Source organism: Artemia sp. Qi Xiang Cuo, chromosome 10 (genome assembly GCF_049724085.1).
Source record: "Artemia sp. Qi Xiang Cuo chromosome 10, ASM4972408v1, whole genome shotgun sequence".
Lineage (NCBI taxonomy): Eukaryota > Metazoa > Arthropoda > Branchiopoda > Anostraca > Artemiidae > Artemia > Artemia sp. Qi Xiang Cuo.
In genome coordinates, this window is record NC_142803.1 from 28548192 (window position 1) to 28565920 (window position 17729).

At 38.7% G+C, this 17729-nt stretch overlaps 1 protein-coding gene across 1 annotated transcript; it reads left to right on the forward strand.

Annotated features, from left to right (window-relative positions):
- Positions 1-12809: 12809 nt before the first annotated feature.
- LOC148947635 (protein CFDP2-like) lies at positions 12810-13655 on the forward strand. Its single transcript, XM_089095964.1, has one exon. The coding sequence runs from the start codon at positions 12810-12812 to the stop codon at positions 13653-13655; it is 846 nt and encodes a 281-aa protein (XP_088952090.1).
- The last annotated feature ends 4074 nt before the right edge of the window (positions 13656-17729 follow it).

The following is a 17729-nucleotide window of genomic DNA, read 5'->3' on the forward strand; positions in this document are numbered from 1 at the left end:
ATTATAAGTCTTTTTAATAAAAAAAACCATTGTGGATATCTGATATGAGTCATATGTAAGAATTTAAGAAAGTCTAAGAAAGAAAACCGGTTTAATTTCTCAAGCAGTGAACAAAGCGTACTAAAAACGTACTGAAAACAAACACATCACAAAAACATTAATTAATAAGAAAATTCGAATATTTCAACTCCTCATCCGGGAGCACTTATCAACGGTAAGGAAGAAAAAAGAGAGAAAACAAAAATAATTTACATCATTAAAGAACACTCACACACACAAAAAAAAAACAACACAACAAGAAAGAGAAAATAAAGGACAAAAGACAAACAAATAAATAAATTCATATTTTACTAAAACTTTCTCAATACTGCTTGACTGTAACACAGCCTATATCTATTGGACAGGACACTCCGACCATTTCTTAGATTTCTTAGATATTACTTTATTAATTTTGACTATATGCATATCCCCAATACGAAGCAACTTTTCAAAAGACATTGTTCGATCATTTCCCTCATAGGGCTGTCATATCATCGCTTAGAATAGATATTACTTTATTAATTTCGACTTTATGTATACCTCAATACTAAACAATACTTTTCAAAAGACATTATTCGATCATTTCCCTCATAGGGCTGTCATATACTACTACTACTAACAACTCACCGCATTACCAAGACAGATACGCACACTACAACACATCTACGCACGCTTCTCCTCCATCCCAATCTATTCAAAGCCTCCATTTTTGCACCCTCGTGCGAAGTTCCTATTTTCTTTAAATCTTTCTTTATGACGTCCTCCCACCCCAGACGAGGACGACCTGCTTTCCATTTATCCCTAGACGGTTGGTCCGAAAAGAACAATCTTCGGCAATCTGTCATCCTTCATCCGTACAACGTGCCCTAGCCACCTCAACCTTTCTTTCATTATAACCATTGAGAGCGGTATTCAACCATATTTTTCGTACAGCCTATTGTTTGAAATACGGTGAGTCAGCCTTGTACCCAGAAGAATCCCTAAGCATTTTCTCTAGAAAACATCTAGCAAATCTTCAGCCACTTTTTGGAGTGCCCATGCTTCAGAGCCAAATTTGACCACTGTCATCACTGTAGCTTCTAATATTCTAATCTTGGTTTTCATACTTTCTTCCTATTCTTCCAAACTTTTTTTAACTTGGAAAAAACACTCTGAGCCATGGCCATTCTACTTTTAACATCTTCACTGCTCCCACCATCTTTACTAATAATACTACCAAGGTAAGTGGAGCTGCCCACCTGACCAATCTTTTCATTACTCAACGTCACCTTTTTATCTTCAGTAATACCCAGACTTAGCGATTCAGTCTTCTTAACATCAATTTTCAAACCTATTCGCGCACCCTGAACTCGCAATACCTCTAAAAGTTCATTCATTTTGCTCAAACTTTCATCTAGGATGCTTAAATCATCAGCATAATCTCAGTCTAGGAGACTTTTTCCTCTCCATTTGATTTCATGGTCTCCCATTGCCTTTCCTGTGCTCCTTAAGACAAAGTCCATCAAAATAATCCATATAAAGGGGATAGAACACAACTCCTGATTTAGTACAAAACCACCTGCTAACCTCATTTCCTACCTTAACCGCAGCAGTGTTATTCTCGTACATAGCACTAATCACTTTAATGCATTTGTCTGGTATACCATACAAGGATAAAACCCTTGCTGAAGCTCTTCTATCAACAGAATCGAATGCTTGCTCATAATCTATAAAACTGAGGACCAAAGGTGTTTGATGACTCAGGCACTTCTCAATTATTAACCTAAGACTGAAAATTTGGTCGACATATCCTCTACCTTTTCTAAAAAACACACTGTTCTTCTCTTAAAACTTTGTCTACGGCATCTCTCAGTCTAAAAAGTATCATATTACTAAGTAATTTGCTACCTATAGAGACCAGACTAATGCCTTGATAATTACCACACTCACTTTTATCACCTTTCTGATAAAGTGGCTTAAATTAAGGTTTTCCTAAAATCGTTTGGTACTTCCCTTTTCGAAAATCGTATTCATAATCTTCATTAACTTATTTCTAACCTCAGAGCCACCATATTTAAGAAACTCATTTACCACCCTTATATTATTATTAAGGCCACCTGGGGCCTTATTATTTTTTAATCCTTTCACTACTGTCGCTAATTCTTCCTCACAAAACAAATCTTCCTTCATATCCAAGGTAACACAAACTTTTTTTTATTTTAATCTATATCTTTTCCTGCAACTCTCTCGGTTTAGGAAATTCTCAAAATGTTCTGACCATCTCTCTTTAATTTTTCTTTGTCCCTAATTGTGGCCCCATTTCTATCTTTAACTGGGCTAAGTCCGGATTGACTACCCCCTCTCAATTTATTAACATACCAGTACAATATTTTACTATTGTACCGTCTAGCAGCATCTTCCAGATCCTCGGCAATTTTTTCCACGGCCTCCACGTCACACCTCCTTAGTTCATATTTTAATGCTTTCTCCACTTTCTTAGCATTCCTTTTGTTTTCATATGATCGATCACTCAGATAATTCTTGTACAAGTCCTGTCTCCTTTCTTTTAAACATAAAGCTTTTTCACTAATATTCTTAGCTGCAGTCCTAGTATTCTTCCCTAAGACACCTTCAGCAACTTCACAAATTATTTTTCTAAAATTATTCCAACCATCTTCCACCTTATCAAATTTTAAACTCTCAAGTTTAGTATTCAACTGTTCCTGGAAAGTTTCTCTCAAGTTCGCATCCTGGAGTCTACCAACATCATAACTTCCCGGGAGATAATTACCTTTCCGAAATTTCAGCTTTAAATTAACCCTTGACACTACTAGATGATGATCTTTATTTTTAACATCAATAACAGCACTCCTGTATACCCTAGTATCTTGTATTGATCCTGCCAGTCTTCGGTTTACTATAACATAATCAATAAGGTTTGCTGTCTTACCATCACGTGAATACCATGTTAACTTATTAGCCATTTTATGACCAAACACCGTATTGGTTATAACTAGATTGTTATACTTACAAAAGTCTGTGCCCATTACTGTTTTCTTTTCCTACACCAAATTTCCCTAGGCTAGGATACCATCTATCCCTATTTCTACCGACCTGAGCGTTAAAATTTTTAGTAAAAACATCATATTTCTACCTTGAACCCTGTCTATTTGCTCCTGTAACTGTAAGTAAAATTCATCTGAGTCACTAGTATCTCTGTCAATCGGTTCTATAGGGGCATATACTACTATAACTTATACCCTGAACTTCTTAGCCATAAAATGAGCAATTAGTATTCTATTATTAATATCTTCCCAGCCTAAACAAGATTTAGCAGCTTCCTTATTCATCATAACCCCTACTCCCTGTCTATGTAGGCTATCCCATTCTTCCTGCCTGAGTAAACGAATTCTATATCACCTAATTTCATGCTTCCTACCCCTGGGATATGAGTTTCTGAAACTCCTAGTAAGTCCAGTTCGGATCGTCTGAATTCGTCAGTCAAAATTTCGATACGACGGTCATTTTTTAACGTCGTAACATTCCAAGTTCCGATTTTCATGTTCTTTAAATGATTGAAATTATTTTGGCCTCAAGAAACGCAATGATCCTTGATACCAGTGCAGGACAGGGATCACATATCTTCTCAAGTCTACACCGAAATGCTTAAACCGGCTTAGAACCGGACAGCAAGAAGTCCCTGGGACCTCCATGAATGGAGGTTTTGTGCAATCCTGGGCCCATCTTGGTCACAACATGGTTTTCAGCACTTGGTGATGCTCTTGTATCAACAAGTGTCATCCTGCACAAATCCTGCCCAGACATTTTCAAGCCTATTACCTCCGACTCATTATATATTCATTCCTACAAATGTTATTCTACTACGTGGAGGCAGCCCATAGTAGATAAACTAGCTAGGAAGAGGTTTTTCAGCCGGAAGACGCCCGTCAAAACATACCAAGCCCAGAAGAATTGTCCATTAATCAGAATCCCATGCGAATGCTGTGTCGTTTACTAGGCTATAATTTTCTCGAGGGGCGCCACTCCTCAAGTGGGAATACAGTTGACCGCACGGTCCCCAGTCTTAAAAGTACCCCGAAAGGGTCGAGGCAGCCCTTTCCAGAGGCCGCTGTTCATAGATCTGGATCTTAAGCCCTGCCGCAGTTGTCCTCCTATAGAGGATCCTCTCGTGATGGTGTTCCTGCATCACCATACAATTTAACCCATTACTGGAAGAAGCTTTGTAACTCATGAGACTTGTGTACACACCAGTGGGCCCTATTGAGTGTACATTTGAGGGGTCTTCTTCCTCCTCCCCGTGTATTTATGACACCAGGTGAGGGTGCCCAAGTTTCTATTATGGGCCTCCAGGCACAAGGTCTCCCCGTGGTCCGTGCCTCCTATGGAGGTACCCTACATATTTGTAGAACGTTTCCCTATCGCCTCCTGGGGACACGCTGAGTGGCCTGGGGGAGGCCAGGAGCATAAGTTAAGACAATAAAGCCAAAACAATAAAATGAAAGCAGATTTCCAAAATGATAACAGAAATTATGTTACTTAGTCTGCATGTTATAGCAACCACCCTAATAAAGTGAAGTTAGTCATAGTAAAATATACCAAATTATGATGAAAGTATAATACCTTAGTCACAAAATTATGGAAACTGCAGCAGAAAATTATGGAAAGCAGGCTGCCTAGAATGCATCATATTAAATACTTAACCTAATTATCTCTACAGATTAAATATTTAATCAAAATATACTGACATAGATACCATTATCTCACTCAGGCTTAGCTAATTATCTCCATTTGGACACATAAAACTAGTTTCAATACAGATCAAGATTAAATTATGGTCACTATAACAAACTAAAAGCTAAGTACCTCAAAATCATCTTACATTGCTAAGGATAACAGATGCAATTTGACCTTATGCATCCTTGCTTCTCAAAACTAAAAGCTAAGTACCTCAAAATCATCCAACATTGCTAAGGATAAGAGATGCAACTTGACCTTATGCATTCTTGCTTCTCAAAACTAAAAGCTAAGCACCTCAAACTCATCTAGCATTGCTGAGGATAACAGATGCAATTTGACCTTATGCATCCTTGCTTCTCGAAACTAAAAGCTAAGTACCTCAAATTCATCTAGCAAGGCTAAGGCTAACAGATGCAACTTGACCTTTTGCATCCTTGCTTCTCAAAACTAAAAGCTAAGTACCTCAAAATCATTCAATATTGCTAAGGATAACAGATGCAACATAACCTTGAGCATCCTTGCTTCTCAAAACTAAAAGCTAAGTACCTCAAAATCATCTATTATTGCTATGGATAACAGATGCAATTTGACCTTATGCATCCTTGCTTCTCAAAATTAAAAGCTAAGTACCTCAAAATCATCTAGCATTGCTTAGTATAACAGATGCAATGGGACCTTATGTATCCTTGCTTCTTAAAACTAAAAGCTAAGTACCTCAAAAGACATTATACTATCATTTCCCTCACAGGGCTGTTATATTATCACTTATTATAGATATTACTTTATTAATTTCGAGTTTATGCAAACCCTAATACTAAGCAAAACTTTTCCAAAGATATTATTCTATCATTTCCCTCATAGGACTGTCTTATCATCAATTAGAATAGGTATTACTTTATTAATTTTGACTTTATGCATACCACAATACTAAGCAGTTCTTTTCAAAAGACATTACTCTATCATTTCCCTCATATGGCTGTCATATCATCACTTAGAATAGGTATTATTTTATTAATTTTGACTATATGCACACCCCAATACTAAGCATTACTTTTAAAAAGACATTATTTTATCATTTCCCTTATAGGGTTGTCATATCATCACTTAGAATAGTTATTACTTTATTAATTTTGACTTTATGCATACCCCAATACTGATCAATGCTTTTAAAAAGACATAATTCTATCGTTTCCCTCTTAGGGCTGTCATATCATCACTTAGAATAGATATTACTTTATTAATTTCGACTTTTTGTATATCCTTAATACTAAGCAATACTTTTCAAAAGACAGTATTCTATCATTTCCCTCATAAGGCTGTCATATCATCACTAGATTAGGTTACATTAAGTTAACTGCTTTTAAGTTGAATCATTTAGGCTAGGTTACCATAGGCGACCCAGGTACCTGCAGCCAACCTAAAATCATCACTTTTTTTCAAATAAGTTCATTTGCATTTAAAAATGAATAGATATTGACACCTTGTCACTACCACATCTGCTGCCTTCTTTTCACCCTTAGTTATAGATGACAGCACACCAGTTCAAACACAATGGTATATTGAGAGAGACTTGCAAAAATATAGGTTCATTTAGGATCACTTATCGTGGCACTACGATAAGTGAACCTAAACGAATCTAACTTTTGCATGTGTTCTCTCACTTTACCATTGTGTTTGAACTGGTGTGCTGTCATCTATAACTAAAGGTGAAAAGAGAGCAGCAGGTGTGGTAGTGAAAAGGTGTCAAAATCTATGCTTTTTTAAATTTAAATGAAGCTATTTGAAAAAAGTGATGATTTTAGGTTGGCTGTAGGTACCTAGGTCGCCTATGGTAACCTAACCTAACTGAATCTAACTTAAAAGCAGTTAACTTAATGTAACCTAACCGAGTGTTGATATGAAAGCCTTATGAGGGAAATTATAGAATAATGTCTTTTGAAAAGTATTGTTTAGTATTGAGGATATTCATAAAGTCAGAATTAATGAAGTAATATCCAATATAAGTGATGATATGACAGCCCTATGAGAGGAAACAAGGAATAATGTCTTTGCAAAGCTGTTTCTTAGTATTAGGATCTGCAAAAAGTCGAAAAGAATAAGTAATATATATTGTAAGTGATGATACAACAGCCCTGTGAGGGACATGATAGATTAATATCTTTTGAAAAGTAATGCTTTGTATTGGGGTGTGCATAAACTCGAAATTAATAAAGTAATATCTATTGTAATTCAATTCAATCATTTATTACCTACAACTACAAGAGAACAAGTAGTAGAAGTGGAGCACAGAATAAAAAAAAAAAATCACAAACAAAACACTAGCATTAACAAAACACTAGCAATTAATTTTTACTAAAAAAAACTGAAAAAGATCATGTTCAGGACCAACTTAAAAAATGCATCTACAGAAATGTTTTTGTGTAGGTCACCGAGCTTTTGAGTTACATCCATAACATAGAAGTTTTTAACTAGATACCGATTTCTAGTCGATGGCGGCAGAGAAAGAAGAAATTTGCAAAATTTGAAGTATGTAACTTTAACCTTTTTCAAATCCTTTAGCTTAAGAACAAAATGAACAACCAAAAAATAGTGTACGGAATGATCAGAAAAAGTCGAGCTTAAGTGCCCAAGAGCTCTCCTGATTCTATTTTCCACGGTTTGCTACAATTTTTGAATAAATGAACTGAATTTTTCTTACTGCATCAGCAACAGTCGGCTTACGGAAAAGAGCTAGAGAATTAGAAACCGTAACACCAAGCTACCGAAAGGAAGAGACAGAAAGTACAGAAAATTCATTACATACCAGATGAGTAGAAGAAGACACATTATAAGATAAGAATTCACACTTGTCAATATTAAGGGATAGACCAATATTTAGGAAAGACTGAGAAACTAAAGAAACCATCGCAGAAAGAGCAAATTTAGTATGACTAACCAACAGGTTGTCATCAGCATAAGCAATGTAAGAAGTATCAGTAGAACCAGAAAAATAATTCCCTGAGATCTTTTCCAGAACAATAGAAATACAAATTTTAAAATGGTTGGTGATAAATCACCTCCTTGCCTTACGCCTCGAAGTACTTTAATAGTTGTTTCTGGAAAAGATTTCAGGCGGAGGTAAGAATTAGAATACCAAAACCGTAGAAGGTAAATAATCGAAAAATTAACACCAGAAGAAGCCAAAGAAAAGAAGAGCTGGTTATGAACAACAGAGTCAAAAGCCATTGAAAAATCAAGTGTACAGAGTTATACGTCTTTACCCTCAGAAGAATAGAAGAAAGGACACGATGAGCATGTTGGCACCCCACATCGGATCTGAAACCAAATTGATTCTCACCAAAGAAAGAAATATTTTGAGTTACAATAGGTAACAAAATATACTCTTAAGACCTTGCTAATATTGCAAGAAACAGTAATTGGACGGTAAGAAGAACAATCTGTTGGCGGTTTACCCCTTTTTGTAAAATAGAAGTTACGCTCCCACACAAAAAGCTTTCGGGGACGACAGAATACGCCAAACACATTTGAAACAAAAGTGCAAGATGTGGCATAAGTTCAGCCCATTGGGGAGTTAGATGCTTTTTAGAGATACCATCAGCATCAATGGATGTCGACTTAAGATGTTTCAAAGCATTCATAACTTCACAACGCGATATAGGCAGAGCAGAGTGCTGACTTAGAAATCTAAGAACTATTTTAACAAGCGCTTCGCCAAACTTTCTATGAACAGAATAATTCAAAACGGAGAATATCTTCGAATAATGTGCATGACAAGAACTTGGTGGAATAGCATCACTACTCACATAAGAATCGTCTGTTTTACTTGAATTAATTACTCTCCTCCATTCTTTAGGTGAAGATGGAAAATAAAGCCCACGGTATCGGACAAATTTTAGATTCTAATTTAGTTTTCTGTTTAATAAGAAAAACATTACCAGACCTAGGCGGAGCCCAATCTGTTTAAACTTTTAGCCAAAATTTAGCTTTATTTTTACAGGCCTTAAGGTTAAGGCCAAGTGACCAAAGAGGCTTTTGAGTATTCTTTTGGATTCGCTTTATTGGGAACAAAAATTTTTCAGCTTCTTTCATAGCGGAGAGGATAGAATAATAATATTGGTCTGTTTCATATTTAGCATAAATAAAATTCTGGCTACACTGCAGAAGCTGATACGTAGCATAAGTCGCACTTAGAAGTGAAGCCAATGTTGTAAGATAAACAGAAAAATTCGTATTTTTCCAATCAGGCTCAAAACCATTTATCGTATAGCATGACTCTTAGATATATTCGCAGAACAAACGGAAGGCTTCGATAAACAAAAAGACAGCGGAAGGGAATCAAGGTCTTGCTCGTCAAAATGAACCGTAACTGGCGAGCAGACAAGAGCTGCAGGACAAATAACGTGATCAATGTCTAATTTACTCCCTGAGTGGTGAATATACGTATAATCATGGGACTTCCGAACAATTTTATAAGCCGAGAGAGATTCAAGAAGCTGATCATTCCTTACAGTATCAGAAACCAGATCAGTATTGAAATCACCAGCAATAACAAAATGCAACCCATGATCCAATATCTTTTGAATTAAAGTTTTAAGACCATTACAAACACAAGAGAACTTCTGAAATGAACGAATGGAACGATCGTTATATGGCAAATACACATTAATTAATACAATATTACCAAGACGCACAGCAAGAAAAGTGTCATCTGATTGAAAAAAAATACAGGACTCGCACCAGAAATATTTTTCTTAAAAGCACAAGCTAAACCGCCAGAAGGGCGGCCACGCGTAATTTTAGCTGGATGCCCAAAAACAACGTGCTCACTGCTTCGTCTCAGAAAATTTTCGCTAAAGACAGTCAGTAAATGTTCTTGGATACAAACAACGTCATAATTAGCATACAGATCATCAATAAAAAAGTCCTTGCATCTTGTTTCATTAGTATTAAATGAGACTGTAATTAAGTCCGGATTCATTTCTGAGAATAAACCTTATCAGTGATCTTTTTAATCACAGGGCATCGTAGGCTGTAAGAAGGATGAGATCCTCTACAATTGGCACATTTCGGAGATTCCGTACAACGATTGCCGTTCGTAGATAAACGTGGCACAGCACAACGAGTGCACTTAGAAGCGCTACTAGTACATGCACTGTCCAAATGCCCAGGAGAACGACACTTGAAAAAACACTTTAGCAATTGCTTGAACTCAGAAACACGGAAGTTTTCACACCCAATCTTCACACCGTTTCGCAGAAATTATCCTTTGGAAATCGCGTCTGCAAATTCAAGCTTAACCGACTTGCTTGTTCCAAATTGACTAGACCCGATTATACCAATCTGGTTCCGTAGCATTTCAAGGTCAAAATCAGACGGAACTTTTCGAATAAAACCATACACATGCTCGGAATACACAGTGAATACACAAGCTCGGTGAATAAACAAGCTCGGAATCGTTCATCTCATTATAAATTCACTTAAAAGCAACGTCTCCGGAGGGAAATCAATCCAACACACGTCGAGCACACGTGATGTTCACGTGACGAGCGCTGAATGATAGTAAACTAAGTCAGAGGCAACGCTATAGCATTGCCTATAGTAAAGACCATACGGCTCCAATGCTTTATTATTTATTACTTATTATTTTTTTTTATGGAGGCACTTCAAATGTAAGGGGTCGTCGTAGAAACTTCAAAGGGGACTCATTCGATTGGAAATCAAGAGTTCTAGTGCCCTTTTTTAGGGTCAAAAGTGATTGGGAGGCGACTAACACCTCTTCCACGCGCGTCATTTTCTCTAATACCCACAATCAAAATTTTGAGTCAGTACTCGTTTTCGGCGTAGTCTACCTCTAAGCGGCAATTATGTCTTAGGTAAATACATTCCCCCAATGCCCTCAGAAAAAAGGTTGTAATTATAATACTGGGGGTACATGATGTTTTTATAGACAACGTCGCCATCAAAACTTCAAAAAGGATTTATTCGACTGAAAATTGAAATAATACCTGAGCTTTGTAAGAGTAAAAAGTGATTGAAGGGTAACTAACCCCCCTCTCACGCCCGCCGTTCCCCAAATACATCCAATCAAAATTTTGTGATAACCATTTTGTTCAACTTAGTTGAAAATTCCTGAAATTAGGCCTCTGAGGATAAAAACCCCCCACAGTCCTCAGGGCAAGGGTTATAAGTTGTGCCCATGGGGCATATAAGGTTTTTATAGAACGCGCTGTCGTAGAAACTTCAAAAATGGGTCATTCAATTGGAAACTGAAATGGCTAGTGACCTTTTTAACTGTCGAAAGTGATTGGAAGGCAACTAACACCGCTTCCACGCCCACCATTTCCCCAAAAACCATCCAATCAAAATTTTGAGATAGCCATTTTATTTAACGTAGTTTTAAGTTCTGGATAGTATGTATTCAAGAATGACAACCCCCCAAAGTCTTCGGGAAAAGGTTTTAAGTTATTCCCTGGGGGAATATACGGTTTTTATAGATCCCATTGTCGTAGAAAGTTCAAAAGGGGTTCATTTCGTTTGACATTTAAAGTGATCGGGGCATTTTCGATAGTCAAAAGTGAGTGGAAGGTAACTAACGCCTCTTCCACTCCCCGGGTTTCCCCAAACACATCCAGTAAAAATTTTGAGGTAACCAATTTTTCCCACGACGTTGAAATTTCAGGAAATTATACCTTTGAGCAGGACACTCCCCCAAAGCTCTTCAGGGCAAGGGTTATAAGTTATTCCCTTGGGGCATATAAGGATTTTATTGAAATCTTTGTCGTAAAAACTTGGAAAAGAGCTCATTTGATTTGAGATTCAAAGGGCTAGTGCCCTTTTTAATAGTCGAAAGTTATTTGAGGGCAACAAACCCCCCTCTCACGTCCACCATTTCCCCAAACACATCCATTCAAAATTTTTAGATAGCCATTTTATTCAACGTAGTCGAAAGTTTTGGAAATTAGGTCTTTAAGGATGAAATCCCCTCCCCCCTTAGCCCTCAGGGCTAGGGGGGGAGTTTTCATAGAAAACTATGAAAACTATAGAAAACTGATACGTTTTCATATAAACTTTAAAAGGGCCTATTTAATTGGAAATTGAAAGGGCTAGTGCTTTTTTTAATAGTTGAAACTTATTGGATAGTGACTGGCCCCTTTCAAACCAACCTTTTTCCCAAACACATCCAATCAAAATTTTGAGATATCTATTTTGTTCAACGTAGTTGAAAGTTCTGGAAATTAGGTCTTTTAGGATGATAACTCCCTCAGAGCCCACAGTGCAAAAGCTGTAAGTCATGCCCTGGGGGCAAATAAGGTTTATATAGAAAGTTGTAAAAATTTCAAAAAGGCTCATTTGATTGGAAATTGAAATTGCCCTTTTTGATAGTCGAAAGTGAGTGGACGCCCACAATACGCCCACAATTTCGCCAAAAACATTCAATTAAAATTTTGATATAGCTATTTTGTTCAACTTAGTTGAGAGGTTTGGAAATTATGTATTTAATGGTGACAAACCCCCAAGAGCCCCCAGGGCAAAGGTTGTAAGTTATGTCCTGGGGCTATATAAGGTTTTTATAGATAGATTTGTCGTAAAACTTCAAAAGGGGCTCATTCAATTGGAGATTGAGAGGGCTAGGGCCCTTTCTAATAGTCAAAAGTGATTGGAGGGTAACTAACGCCCACCATTCCTCCAAACAAACCCAATTAAAATTTTCTGATAGCCATTTTGTTCAACGTAGTAGAAAGTTCTGGAAACTAGGTCTTTGAGAATGACCCCCCCCCAGCCCTCAGGGCAAGGGTTGTAAGTTATGCCATGGGGACATATAAGGTTCTTATTGAGAACCTTATATGCTGATTCTGAAGCCTTATATGCTGATTCTGAAGCCCCTTCTGAAGCCTATTGCTGATTGTAGGTGGGAGCAAAGGGCTAGCTAAGCCGGGAAATTTCCACGGCGGTGGTGGGCATCCAGGTAATAAGGCTTGACTCTCCGTCCCTAGGCAGCATAGGAAATCCGCTAGCGCACCTCAAAGTGGTGAATGGGTGTAAACATCACTGAGCTTCACGCCGAGCAAGGTGGTGGCCAACGCGCTTTGGGTGACCGCAAGACTGGGGACCTTGTGGTGTACCTTATCCCCAAGAAACGCTCAATGATGATAACAAATATGATGATGAAAATTTTGGCTATGGCATCCCCGGTATTATGCGATGAGACGAGAATGGCGCTCTCGTCGAAAAGTATGCTAGCTACCATCCTATCAAGAAGACAAGGCCTGAATATCGGCTGCTGGAACCTGTGCTCGATTAAATGTTCATTGACAAAAGCTTTTGTAGCTGATGAATTTTATCTTTATAACCTTGATTTTCTGTGCGTTTCTGAGACGAAACTAAATGGACGTAACATCTTGACCCTTGAATCCTCGGCTGGGAAGGCGGTCTCTTTTTATAACTCAGGACCATTAGATGGATCTGGCCGAGCAGGAGTAGGTATCCTGTTGTCCCCCAAAGCAGTTACTGGGCTCATCGAATATGAGCCTGTGTCTGAGAGAATCATATGGGCAAGAACTAAAGGTCGCACGAACAATCTGACTGTCCTTAGCGTTTACGCCCGAATAAGAGATGCCACTCAACAGCAAAAAGATCAGTTTTACAGTGACCTGCAGACAATCATTGATAAGATTCCCTGGAAAGATATCCTCCTAATAGGAGGCGACTTCAATGGCAGAATCGGCGGAAAGCTGAATAACTCGGAACATGTGATCGGCAAGCACAGCCTCGGAGACAGGTGCACAAACGGAAACAGGCTTTTGCTGTTCGCAATGCAGAACAATCTCACTGTGGCTAACACCTGGTTTAGGTACAAGCCGTGTTATACGTATACATAGAAATCCCACGATGGAAGAGTAAAGGCCCAAATAGATTATCTCCTTGTATCCCGACAATATAAATCCATGGTTGCGAACTCAAGAGTTAAAAGAGGTGCGGACATGGGATCAGAAAATAAATATGATCACATCTTGCTGAATACAAGACTAAAGTACAGACTTGGCTCAAGGAAGACTACTATGCCGAACCAGAAAATAGACGTGTCGAAGCTGAAAGTAGATGAGTACCGAGGAGCATTTGTCCTTGAACTCTCAAACCGCTTCGGTGTCCTTCAAGATGATACCGAGGAGGAAATTCCGACTGACCAGTGCCCCAAGATAAAGATTGAGAAGAAATGGAGCAAATTCAAGGACCACATCAATGAAGCTACCGCAAACATACTTGGGTTTGTCAAGCATAAAACCAAGAAATGGATCTCAGAAAAGACAATCAAACTCTCTGCCAAGAAAAAAGAAATGACCAACAAGAAGTCCCCCACATACAAAATGCTACGACAAGAATGTCACAAATCAGCAAGAGCTGACAAAAAAGCCTACTGGTCTAATGTTGCCAGTGATATGGAAAGAGCCTTATCACGGAATGATACACGAAAACTCTATCAGATACTTGGAGAATGCACTGGGAAGAAGAAGCAAACTACCATCCCCTCGCTTAAGGCGAAGGATGGGAAAATACTCACAAGCAGCGAGGAACGTATCGAAAGATGGCGAGTTCATTTCCAAGAGCTATTGAGACCAGGAGATATTAGTAATTGAAGGAAACCACTTACAGAGCCGCAGAACCCCCCGCACAACCAGGCTTATGAAAATGTATATACGGACCCACCCTCCAGGGATGAAGTAACTAAGATGATCCAAGTTTTGAAAAACCATAAAAGACCAGGAATAGATGGGATTCCTGCCGAGTTACAGAAAGCTCTTCCCGAGGTGGCGGTTGATGAACTTCATAGCGTGATAACCGAAGGCTGGGACAATGAATACATCCCAGATGACTGGAAGACCTCAATAATTGTCCCGATCTTCAAAAAAGGAGACCGAATGGACTGCAAAAACTACCGAGGTATATCCCTTATCCCCATTGCTGCCAAGCTGTTCGCAATCATACTTTTAAATAGATTCAGAAACACCAGAAACAGCCGAACGTGACCCAACCAAGCAGGATTCAGGCCGGGTATGGGTTGCTATGACCAGATTTTTAGCCTGTGACAGATCCTTGCAACGGGTTTAAACACCAGCAGGAAACAATCCAAATCTTCAAAGACTTCATTACCGCGTTTGATTCGGTCCATCGTTATGCAATATGGGAGGCAATGAGAGAGGACAGTGTGCCTGAGAAGATCATCAATGTGCTCAAGGTATACTATGCAGGAACAAAGGCCCGGGTAAGAGTCGATTGCGATCTTTCAGATCTGGTCCTGATCGAGGAAGGTGTACGTCAAGGCTGTGTCCTTTCACCAACTTTGTTCAACTTCGTCATCGATTGGATCCTCTGGGTCCTGGACAATTATAAAGGCGTTGCAGTGAGCCCGTCCTTCTCTGTCACAGATCTTGACTAAGCTGACGATGTGGACATACTTACTGAACCCGTTGCAGAAGCCCAGGCTATGATAAATGACGTGGCAGTCAAGGCACTTTCGACTGGTCTCCAAATAAGCGTACCAAAAACAAAGTCCATGCGATCAGATGGTATGGATGAAACCCCTGTGACCCTAAATGGTAATCAGATAGAGAAGGTCCAGTTGTTTAAATAACTTGGATCAATTGTAAAACCTACCGGCGAATCTTCACAAGGAAATCTGGAGCCGCATATCGTCATCCTGGATTGGCTTCCTTCAATTACGGAAGCATCTCTGGAAGCGGAGCGAGATATCGCTAAGCACAAAGCTCCGAATGTATGAAGCTATGGTTCTCTCTGTCCTCCTCTATAGATGTGAAACGTAGTCACTTAAAGCAGCCGAAGCGTTGAGCTTGAATATATTCAACCACAAATGCCTTCGCTATATCCTGGGTATCCGCCTCTCAGATCTTGAATCTCGAGATCAAAATCTCGAATGAAGAAGTAAGGAGAAGATTTGGGGATCGCCCACTTGTCTTTGACATTGTTAAGCTTAGGAGACTGAGATGCTTTGGCCCCACAATGCGCAGACCAGATGACAATATAAGCAAAAATGCCTCAAATGTCTACCACTACCGGCATGGAAGAAGAGGGCAGGAGGCCAAAAGAAGACGTGGCTAGCAACAATTAAGTCTTATCTGGAGCCAATCGGAGGATTCCGAAAATACGGCCGTCACTGGGATCGCCAGTGGCTGGAAATGGTGTAGCCTGCCACCCTCGAGCGAAACCTATGAAAAGAGACATGTCGTCATCTGCTGGGCGTCACGATGAGTCTGGATGCGCCTTGAACGTGCAACAAGTACAAGTAAGTAAGTAAGTAAGTATTGAAATTGTTGTCGTAGTAACTTCAAGAGGGCTCATTTGATTGGAAATTGAAAGTGCTAATGCCATTTTTAATAGTTGAAAGTGATTGGAGAGCGACTAACGCCCTTCTCACGCCCACCATGTCCTCAAACACATACAATCAAAATTTTGAGATAGCCATTTTGTTTAAAGTAGTTGAAAGTTTTGGAAATTAGGTCTTAGAGGATGACAACCAACCTAACAGCCCTTAAAGTAAGGGTTGTAATTTATGTCCTGGGGGCATATAAGGTCCTTATAGAAAGCGTTGTCGTTTCAAAAAGGGCTCCTTCGATTAGAAATCGAAATGTCTAGTGCCCTTCTTAATAGTCAAGAGTGATTGGTTTCGATTGAAAATAGAAAGGGTTGATGCCCTTTTTAATAGTCGAAAGTGATTAGAGGGCAAATAATGCCCCTCCCATGCCTACCCTCCCATTTACCCATTATGTTTAAAAACTAAGTGTTGCCTAAGATTAAATCAAAATGCACTGTGTTAATGCTAATTCCCAATAGGGCATATCAGCAGTATCCTGAGAACGACTGAGGTTATTATGTTCAAACTTTCGGGCCATCTTCTGCTCTTAAAATTTAACCAAATCCAAATAGCGTAACTGTATCCAAGCTATCAAAGAAAGTAAACAGATTTTTTGCGAATAGTATCAAGTGTTCCATTTCAGGTCAACTAGAGGAGGTATGAAACTAAATTAAACACTACTATCTGTGTCCAGATTTTTAAAAGGGTGTATGCTGTTAAAAATTGCTGAAAATTATTCTCTGGCATACAAATAGCAGGCCAAACTATAAAGTCTTAAAAACGAAAAGATTTAAAGTGTTATTTTCTTTTTCCCTGAAAAGACTATGTCAATATAAAACGAACAGAAATTAATTAAAAAAAGTTGTTCCACAAACTAAGTTTTTCAAAGAAAAGTAAAGAACCCCGTTAACCAAAAAATGAGCAAACATTAAATTGAATAATCTACCAAGTGTGAAACTACTACAAATCAGCATCGATAATTAAATGAATCCCAAACTACTACTACTACTACTACTAACAACTCACCGCAGCACCAAGCCACCTGAGGCCAACACAGCTACGAACGCTCCTCCTCCACCCCAATCTATTCAAAGCCTCCCTTTTTACACCCGCCCACGAAGTTCCCATTTCCTTTAAATCTTTCTTTTTGACGTCCTCCCACTCCAGACGGGGACGACCTGCTTTCCATTTAGCCCTAGATGGTTGGCCGAAAAGAACAATCTTCGGCAATCTGTCATCCTTCATCCGCACAACGTGCCCTAGCCACCTCAACCTTTCTTTCATTATAGCCCTAGAGAGCGGTATTGAACCACATTTAATGAAACCCAAAACGAACAAAAATTACAATAAATAACCGAGTCAAACTCAAAACGAGCAGAAATTAACATAAGTTGGGCTAAAAACCCCTATGCCTTCCCAAGGCCAGAACAAATTTTGCACTTTACTGAAAAAATACAAATGAATGTGCACTGTCAGTTTAATATGCATATACTGATATTTAGTAATCAAAATGTTGATATTATTTGATTTATTAAAGTTATAAAAGTTAAAACATTTAAGAACTTTGAGAGAGCCATTTTTTTCA